This window comes from Morus notabilis, unplaced genomic scaffold, assembly GCF_000414095.1.
Source record: "Morus notabilis unplaced genomic scaffold, ASM41409v2 Scaffold3399, whole genome shotgun sequence".
Taxonomy (NCBI): Eukaryota; Viridiplantae; Streptophyta; class Magnoliopsida; order Rosales; family Moraceae; genus Morus; species Morus notabilis.
In genome coordinates, this window is record NW_010365774.1 from 1 (window position 1) to 10,444 (window position 10,444).

Here is a 10,444-nt window from a genome sequence, read left to right on the forward strand (position 1 = left end):
ATTTTATTATAATTAAAAAATTTACCGTGCGTCCAAAATGCGACACAATCCAAGAACTACTGGATCGATTCAACTGGGCTTTTCGTGCCCTCCGAAAAACTTCCTCTTTTTAATCCTTTTTATTTTATTTATTTATTGTTCCCTTTGAATTTGAATATATACTTTCCCAGAAAATAACAGTTATAGTATAACTGTTATACAAGGAAAGAAAACCCGTACCGACGGGGAAAATAATATGAGAGAGAGCCAAATTTGGATCTAAATTCCAATTAATCAAAACTAAAGACAAAAACAACAAATATTAAATATTAAATAAAATCAATAAAAAAGAAAGAAAAACAAAACAGAACTGTAGAAATTTATTGGATGAATAAGCCAAATGTAGAAAAACAGGAACAAAGTAAAAAAAAAAGAAAAAACTGGAATTTCTTCCTTTGGCTTTTCATCTTCTCCCAATGACAGGAATTTAATTAGATGGAAACAAACAAAAACTTGCAGGCCCAATTGCATGTTTTGTATTTGGTTTTCCTTTCATTCAATCGTTTTGGTCTAACAATGATAATGACAATGGGTTTCTTGGCTTTCTGAGAATCTCCCCCCACAAAGTCAAAATCTCTTCGACCGATTTAGAGAAAGAAAGAGAAAATTCACACGCCATGGAAGGTATTGTTGTTGTTGTTGTTGTTGTTCATGCTTCTTTCTCAGATCATTTTGATGGATTTAGGTTTTCGTCTTCCCATTGTTTTCCTTTCCTTTTGTTTGGGTATGGTGATTCGCTGAGGGTTTTGAATTTCTTTTGCATGCATGGCCGGGTTCTTTTGTATTCTTGATTGGGAAACTTGAAATTGGCGTGCTTGGCTGCTGAGAAAACTCGAGGAAAATCGGATTTCTTTTTCCAATTTTTATTATAATGTTACAGTGTGGAAACCGAATTGGGGACTAATTTCTCAATTCTTCAGGCGAGTAGTTTGCATTTCGATTTTCTTTTTCTTTTTCTGAATTGCATTTGCTCAATTCGGATAATCAGAAGCAGAATAATTGATTTTTGAGAGGCAGAAGTTTGTTTCTTGGCGTTATTTGCGAATGGTTGATAGACATTTCTTTTTACCTGTAAATGGTTTGTCAAAAAAAAGTATTCCATTACAATTTTCCTCTTTCGCTTGGTGTTTATTTATTTATTTTTCCCCCTAATCTTAGGCTATTTTTCATGAATCCTTTAGATTAATTTTGCCATGATTTTGGCCTTGACTGTGAAACTTTTATTTTTACTATTGAACATGAAGAAATTTGGATTAATTACGTTGTTTTCATAGTATGACAAAGTGAATCTAGTTTTATAATAATATGGAGAAGTGAGGCAAGTGTTGATGTGTTAAATACAACTTACTATTTCAGAGAGGTTTAACTTATAATGCTGTTGATGTTCTTATGAAAATTTTTTCTTTTTGGTTTTTCACCGAACGTTTTGTCTACTCGAATCGCAGGTTTTGTGTCTTGCCAAATCATTTGTGATGTTTGTCATGGTTAATTTCTTGTTCATTCTCTGGCAATTTACATAGCCCTTGTACAGGAGTTTTCGGGGTTTGATTTTCCTGCTTGTGGCGTCTATTGATGTCGAGTTGGCTTAGTTGGGAGAGAAACTTTTGAGAAATATTGAATGTGATATAATTTGGTGTGGTGGGTGGAGCTAATAGCTACTAAAATCCTGCCTAAGGTGTTTATGATAGATTTGAGTATAGGATCCTAGAATGAAAAACGTGTAGTCGCTAATAGATGAAGAATTTTATGAACTTAATTTCAGTAATTGGGATTATTTCACCAAACTCCATTTCTGTTACTTGTGTGCATGGTGAGGTTTGGACTTAAAACGATTCAATTTTGATTACCATATAGATTAGCTCTTATGTTTCTATTTATGTCCAGAATCAAGTGAAGTGCACTCTGATGAGAATAAAGTTTCTCAAGATAATAAGAAAAGGCAACTCAAGACGCCCTCCCAGGTTATGGCTTTGGAGAAATTTTACAATGGTAAGAATGATTTCTCTTAATTCCCATCTCCATTTTTGGAGCATGTCATTGATCTCTAATATTGAATGTTTTACTTTTTCAGAGCACAAATATCCTACAGAGGAAATGAAATCAGAACTTGCTGAGGAGTTAGGATTGACTGAAAAGCAGATATCTGGATGGTTTTGCCACAGAAGGTTAAAAGACAAACGATCATTGAAAGTTGAAAAATGTTCTAGTGGACGGCAAGAACGTTTAAGCGGCATCATTCAGGATCTTGGTAGTGGATTCGGTCAAGACTCATGTGGCAGCACTAAACATGCGGATTATAGGCATGTCGATCCAAGGGAAGTGGAGAGTCGGAGGCTTTATGATAAAGGGCATGATTTTCCAGCTGCAGACCTCAGCCATGAAAATAGGAGTCATTATACAGAAAGAGTTAGTGGCATGGATAATACATCTTCTGAAAGTAGCTCGTCACTACGAGATGGTTTTTCTCCAACCGAGGATCCTCATATTGTAGAATCTTCGAGGTATCTAGCACAGGATGGACTTGTTGCCCCTTTAAATTCCAAGGGCGCCAGGCATATGGGATACAAGCCCTCTGGATATCTAAAAGTTAAGGGTGAAATAGAAAATGCTGCTATTACGGCTGTTAAGAGGCAGCTGGGACGGCAATATCGCGAAGATGGTCCACCACTGGGTGTCGAATTTGATCCACTTCCTCCTGGTGCATTTGAATCCCCAATTAGGGATCCTGTTCATGGTAGGTGATGCATCTTTTGTGTCATTGGAAAAAGAATTAGTAACATCATACATTATTATTAGTAGAAATAACAGAAACACGACTTGTCTTTTAATGTTAAAACTCTTTTAATTTTTGCTTAGAGCTGTAGATCTTGTTGTGGTTGTAATAGTGATTTTTAGTTACTATAATTACGTCTCATCTAGTAGAATGGGTATTTGCTAGCTCAACCCAAGGAAAAGGAGCTTGAAGAGAGGGTAGGTTTTAATTGTCCTAGACAGGAAATTGATTGTGAATGAGTGTGGTTTTATGCTTTTGTAATGTACAAAGGCGTGTCTATACTCACTAGATAATTACATAGATGCATTGAGAATCAAACATTGAATGCGTCAGTTTTGAGATCTTTTACAGTAGCAAGTTTTCCTACATGCAAGGCTAATAAGCTGTTCTTGTTTTAACTCACCACATTTCTTTCAATGAAGTGGCTTAGGCATGGTAATCTTGGTGTCAATCTTACAACCTTTTTTCTCTCTGACTTTTGCTGAATGCATTAGCTTATTCTTTGAATTTATCTCCGTTCTTCCCAAGCTTTCATTTCTCTTACTTGTACATTGAGATAGATTTGGGTGTGATTTAGGATTTAATCTAATCTGTGGTCTTTTATCTTCCTGAAATTTCTTACCTTTTTTTATTTTTATTTTTTTTTTCTTTGTTTTCTTTTCTTTCCTTTACTTTTAATATTAACGGGGGAACTTCATAATACACGTTGGTTAGTCATCTTGGAGAGGAGAACTGGTGATCTGGTGTTTGGGCTTCATGCTTATGGACAGGAGAAGCTCGGGCACGCCTAAGCCAAATTTCTTTGTTTAGACCGGGTTTTGTCTTGCTTGGTTTGCATTTTTCTCATAGGAAAACTAAGCTTGTTGTTTGGAGAAGTTGAACTCGGGTCTTGTCGAAGGCTCAGCTCTGGCACACTCAACACTTTCTACTATCTTCTTGAAGTTGCTTCCAATTTGTTATTCGATGTCTTGTATTATGTTTCTTACTAAACCTTTTGCTTTCTCTGTAAGTTCATTTTTGTATATTTAAACAGTGATCTAAATCCATTATCACGACTGTTATCCTGCCAGTCCAGCCTAATTGCATTAACATGGAAAAATCGTGGAGGTATATAATCTAGAAAATTTTGTGTTAAGAGGTTATAAGCGGAGACAGACGGTGGGCAGACATAATGAAAGATGTTCTGAAGAGCAAAAGAAATCTTATTTAAGTTGTTCAATTGCCATAAGAGTGTTAAGTTCTTGGTCCTAGGCTAAACTCTGAGTTGTGTAAAATTGAAGTAGCAAAGTATTTACTGTGGATTTACCTGTTGGCTGTCTGTATTTGTATCTCCATTTACTTTTCGTATTGCTACTTTGGTTTGAGTGAAAAATTCTCTCTATCAGAATTATTCATTTTACATCTTATATACTTTAGTACTGGACCTTGGTACTTGAATTTTTGTTTGCATACTTTTATATGGGATATTGATTCTGTTTTTTTTTTTTTTTTTTTTTTTTTTTTTTTTAAATGAAAGGGCAAACCCTTTTTTTGGGGGTTTTTGCTGAATGACATGGCAGAACCTTATTATGCGGGGATTCCAGTTCTTTCTCATTCTCCTGATATTTCTGTAGTGAAAAGGCAGCCCAGTCCTAGTACTGTAAGTGGTTCCTTTAATGTTCCATTAAAGTTTTACAAATTAAGTGAGATAAACTGTTTTTGTTTTGAATATGAAGACTTGTTATGGCAATACGTGTTCTTATTGATTAATAATACCCCTCAATGATTACATCTCATTATAGCGTCACAGTTATTTTTCTGTGGTATAATTTTTAGGTGAAATTATGGTCCTATATTTCTGGAAGTATATACTGGTAAACAATTAAACTAAAGGCTTCTCCATGGAAAAATCTATACGATTTAATCTGGATAACATTCGAAAAATTCTGGCTCCTAGTTCATCCCATGGAAATCCCTAAGAGGGTGTCCTTGTGGTTAAGTCATCATGATCTTTACCATGACCGAGAAAATTCTGGCTCCTAGTTCATCCCATGGAAATCCCTAAGAGGGTGTCCTTGTGGTTAAGTCATCATGATCTTTACCATGACCGATGAGTTTGAATCTGTTCCTAGATAAATGAAAGAAACCCAATAAAATTTTCTGCGACACTTTTGTATTAATGTATATAACATATAAGCATACTGAACATGTTGACACTGTTGAAATTATCTTATTTTCTTTTAGTAAGAAAATTGCTCAATTGCTAACTTTTTCTCTCTGATTTACTAAATTGTTGCTCTTATTTTAATGGTTTGCAGAGATATGAAGTACATAATTCTAAGTTGAGTTCTAGAGACTCATATTTGCAAGAAGCTCCTGGTATCATGCATGGGGTCAACCATCAGGAGAAGAAGCATTGCAATCAATTAAGACAAAAGTCCACTTATCTTGATCATACTAGTAACTTCCCTGGCCGAAACTCGTCCTTGGATATGTGTGATGATTCTAGTTATAAAAGCAACAGGAGCCGTAAAATGGGCTCTAAACATGGTGCTGAGGGAATGACATCAGATTCTTTTCTTAACCATCAAGGCCATTATGGTGGAAAAATTGCTAGCAAACCATCACAGTCTGGGTTACATGAGGATGATGTCCTAAGCCCTAAGATTGTCCAAAGGAGTGAACACTCCAAGTTTAAGGCCTCAATCTCAACAAGAAATCATTGTGGGACACCTGATATTGAGGAGAAAGGAGTATCGACTATGATGGCACAGGTATTTACTTCTGTATGTCAATATGTAATTGCCTTCCTATTGAAAGTTTTTCGCTTTAAACTCAATGGCTAATCTATACATGCAGGAGGATAAATTTGGTGGGGAAGGAAAGGCCATGAAAGATGTGAAAGTAAAGATGAGGCCTGTAAGTGAAATGCTGGTATGTTCAATTGATATATTTGGAAAATTTTACAACGTATTCACTTGCATTGCATGCGTGGATGTTTATATGCTGTAACATGCTTATTATTCGGGTTTATTGTGCTTTGCTTTGTTACCGACACCCCTTCAATTTTGCTTAAATTGAAGGTGGCAAAACGAGTCAAAGTTGATTTTCCACGGCAAGAAAATGTTACAAATTCATCCTTCTCTGAGATGCTACCTCGTAAGAATCACATGAAAGGGTTAGTGAAATTTCTCTATCATTGTAGTCTCTGTACTTTTCTAGTATCACATGCAAGACTCCATATAAATATTCAAATATTGTTCATTGCTTTTAAACATTCATATGATTTGTTCATGTATGTACTCATTTGAATTTGTTAGATTTGTTCATTGCTTTTATCCACTCTTGCTGGGCGATTGCAGAATTAGTCTGTGATAATAATAGGGGGTCGCATAAGCTTTCAATGCAGGATTTGAGACTATTTTATTTGTTTCGAATTATGATTTAATATCTATGTTTGGGGCTTTTACAAGTCGCTTTCCTTATTAGTCTTGGATGTATTTCCTGATTTCATTTTCTTGATTTAGGGGGAGTTTAGGACATAAGTTTGACGCTCCAAATTTTGTATTTGAAGCGGGACTTATCTCCATGTTCAAACATTTTTATTAATATAAATTGGAATAGATGCTATGACACAAGTATGAGAATTTTAACTTCACTTTGATGATATCCAACAATTCAGACGTTATATTTTTAAAAGCACTCTGCTATTCTGCAAAACCATACTTGTTTTTTCCAATGTAAGAAGTTACTTTAAAATGAAAGTTGGTACTTTGGTAGAAAGGTGTCGCTTATATTTGGAATATGTATTTGCCATTTTATCAGAATGATTTACTCTGTTATAGCGAACTATCGCATTTGAAAATCCATCATAATCTTTAGTCTGTCCTTCAATATAAATAGCATGCAACCGTAACCAAAGGACAGGGAAAAAAAAACAGACTGTTTTGCTTGTCAAGAATTATAGATAAACAGGATTCAAATTCTAGCTAACAAAGAAAAAGAAAATACACTGCCCAGTTATGATATCACCAAGCATAGAAATTTGATTGGTTTGTCCAATGCTTTTTGCGGGTTTTATTGCAATTTGTCGTCTAACTGCATCGTATATCATGTAGATCTGCCTCGGAGCTGCCATCTAGCTTCAGTGAGGATGAAACTGCTGAAACCAGTTCTTCTGCCGATTGAGGTTCTGGTAATCCATGGAATGATAGACAACATGAAGAAATTCTCTAGGCTCTTGAGCATTGTATAGTTGGATAATAGAGGATTTATGTGGCATAGTAACTCCAGAAGTACTAAAAGGATCTCTGTCATCACCAGCTAACTCCATTTATTCCGGCTACCAGTTTCATCCGCTCAAGTACTCGCCTGTTCATAAGTGTAGAAAATAATTTTTTTGTATTTGATTTGATTTTATTGCTTGAATTTGCTACAGATTGAAGTAGTTGATTGTAAATGTGGTCTTCCATGATCTGCTGCTACACCAGAGCTACCCTAAACAAGATTGAACACTTTTTTTTAGTAGTTACGTGATGGTAGTTCCTACAGGTTGTTATTGCTTGCTTCTTTTTTTTTGTTTTTGTTTTTTGTTTTTTTGTTTTTTGGTTATTTAAAATAATCCTTTCAGCTTCTATTTGGAACATGTATTTTATGGGAGTTTACAGTAGTTAATACATAAAAGCAGTTCTTCCTTTTCATGGTTCTTTTTTTTGTTTTTGTTTTTTGTTTTTTTGTTTTTTGGTTATTTAAAATAATCCTTTCAGCTTCTATTTGGAACATGTATTTTAAGGGAGTTTACAGTAGTTAATACATAAAAGCAGTTCTTCCTTTTCATGGTTTGTTAAAGTAAACAACGGGAGAAACATCATTTTTTTTTTTTTTGGGTGCACATAGCTATGTATATTCTGTATTCTTATCGAACAATCTTACGACCTTCAGTTGAGAATGGAGATGCTTATCTCAGTCACCTTTCCATGAAAAATGATAGATCTATAAAAGAAGTTGCAATCTGCCCTCAATTGGAATACCCAGTAAATATATTATTATAATAAATAAGGGTAATAATCCAATTATCCTAAACAAAGGGTAATTATCCAATTAATTAATTTGATTAGTCAGGGAAATTTCCATATTTACAAAGGAAAAAAGTCAAGAATAAATGCGACTTCTACTAGTCCATTCTTTATTATCAATCAGCCGTCTGTCAAATGTTATTGTTCCTTCAAATAATAATTGTTCATTCCCCTTGGTTAGTAATATGGTAACTTTCCTGTAATATGGTAACTTTCCTGGAATAAATAAAAATAAAATAAAACAACAAGGTAACTGACTCAATTCATTACCAAAAAAAAAAAAAAAAAATCAATAGAATGGAACTGCTTCTTTCTAATTCTCATTTAATAGTCCACAAACAATCGTGGCACTACAAATAATTAGCACTAAGTAACTGTACAATGTCTATTAACACTTCAAATCTTCTAGTGATAATAAAATTAAGGATTATTTTCATAAATATTCTTGAAATATTTATTTTATTTTAAAATGCCTCTTAATTTTTTAAAACATGTCAAAACGCCTCTTAATATATACAAAACAGTTCAAAACACACTCTCTATCCACTACTTCTGTATATAATCTTAACAAATTCCTAAGGTGACATGCCTTTAAAGGTTTATAAAAATATTTTAAAATATAGACCTTAATTATAAGTAAGAAAACCAATAAAACCTTCAATGTCAAATCAAATTAAAAAAATTTACAAGACTAATTAAGAAACAAACAAAACATTATTTGAGCATCTTTGAACCCCAAGTTGGTTTAGTTTAAAGGTTTCGAAATTCTTGTTTGCTTACTAATAATTCTACTAATATTAGTGTCCGGACGAAATGTCATTGAACGCACTTTTGGTGTCTGGAAGAAAAAATAAAAAAATTTAAAAGACATGCCAAATTATTCATTTACGAAGGAAGTGAAAATAGTTATTGCTCTCCATAACTACATTAGGAAGCATGATAAGCGTGATCGACATTTTCAAAGGGTCGAGGATAATTCAAATGTTTTCGTTTATGAATAGAATCAACGAGAGTACAATGTACAAGAAAATCAAGCTTTATTATCACTGAAAATGGATGAAGTACAAGATTAAATTGCGGCAAGTTTAATGAACAAGACTTAATTCTTTTCATGCCTCTACCAGTTTTTGAACATGGAATGTACATTTTTGTTCAACAAATTGATTACTCACTAATGCTCCTTTTAGTTGTAACTATATTGTGAATGAAGAAATAAAAAAAAAAGAATTAATTATCATAAATTTATTGTTAAAAAACTCAAAATCATAGCATTATGGTTTTTTTTTTTTTAAGTTAAACAAATATTTCTAAATACCAAAAATAATTATATATATTTAAGTTTCATACCATGTCTATTTTGGTCATTTTACATACCCACAGTAATTCAATATTAAAATTTATTAAACGCTATTACACTGATTTTAGAACCAGCACGGTTATTATAATTACAGTTTACCAAACACTCAACTGCTTCTTAAAAAGACAGAAATAAAAAACAGATCAGATTGATTAAAAAACATAAAACAAAATAAAAAAGACCACAAATCTGAAGAACACATTCTTCCCCTTCTCTGACCTTCTTCTCTGTTCATTGAAACAAAGCAAATACAAATACCATTTATCTTTCTCGTCCTCCTCTTCTCGCCGTCACAACCCACCACACCGGAAGTCGTCGCAAACCCAACAGACGTCACCGTCATAGTAGAATCACCACCCTAGCCTCTCGTCGGTCGACCCCACCCCCTACCCGCCACCTTACCACTCTTCCACAGATCGTGGACTGACCTCCCACGATTGAGGTTGTACAGGACTCAGCTCGACTCTTTGTCAGAAGGTCGCGCATCCCCAACCCACACAAATGTCGACCCTAGGCCGCCGCCCTTCCCCGCTAGCGAAGCCACCTCCTCCGCCTGCCTAACCCGGTGACCACTGCGCCATGCCTTTGGTGCGAAGCCCAACCTCGTGCTCAGATCTGATTTGTGCTTGGAATTAGAGCGATAGTGCAAGAAGGGGAGAAACAAAGAGATTAAGGGCCAACCTCCAGATCTAATTATTTTGTGACTTTTTTTTTTTAATTTGATTTCTACACATCCTTAATCATACTTAATCAATTTAAAAGAAGTGGTTTTGAATTCAGGAAATTTGAGATCGAGATGTTTCCTTGCCTAGAGGCCTTTGATTGTGTTTGAAAAAGGAGCGGGAAAAGCTCATCTGCAGAACCAAAAATCACTTTTTGCCTGCTCCAATGGGGAAAGGCTCAACTGGTTCCTGCACTTTAGAGAGCCTTTAACGTCCGAAGTGGTTGAAAGAAAGATAAGATGATCTTCTTGCACTTTCAGAAGTCTTTCTTTTAATTCTTAGATTTAAAATTCTTAGATTTTAATTGTTTAAATTATTTTTTTAATAATTAATCTTTTTTCAGCTTAATTAGGTTTAAAACTATAAAAAAATGAGTATCACATCAACAATTTTGTTAGTTTTATAAACGGAATTGGATGAAAGGACCATTTTAAATCATTTTCTATATATTGAGATGTTTTGAATTGGTTTAAAAAATTATTAGATATTTTTAAATAAG

At 34.1% G+C, this 10,444-nt stretch overlaps 1 protein-coding gene across 3 annotated transcripts; it reads left to right on the plus strand.

The window, feature by feature from the left end:
* Positions 1–389: 389 nt before the first annotated feature.
* LOC112093665 lies at positions 390–7,357 on the plus strand. 3 transcript variants are annotated; one of them, XM_024172551.1, is made up of 8 exons: positions 390–663; positions 1,924–2,028; positions 2,111–2,773; positions 4,372–4,451; positions 5,110–5,565; positions 5,651–5,725; positions 5,875–5,969; positions 6,910–7,357. In XM_024172551.1, the coding sequence occupies exons 1-8, from the start codon at positions 657–659 to the stop codon at positions 6,977–6,979; spliced, it is 1,551 nt and encodes a 516-aa protein (XP_024028319.1). In that variant the 5' UTR covers positions 390–656; the 3' UTR covers positions 6,980–7,357. The 3 variants fall into 3 exon arrangements, with proteins under 3 accessions (XP_024028319.1, XP_024028320.1, XP_024028321.1); XM_024172552.1 differs by having other exon boundaries at positions 5,651–5,710; XM_024172553.1 differs by lacking the exon at positions 5,875–5,969.
* Positions 7,358–10,444: the final 3,087 nt, after the last annotated feature.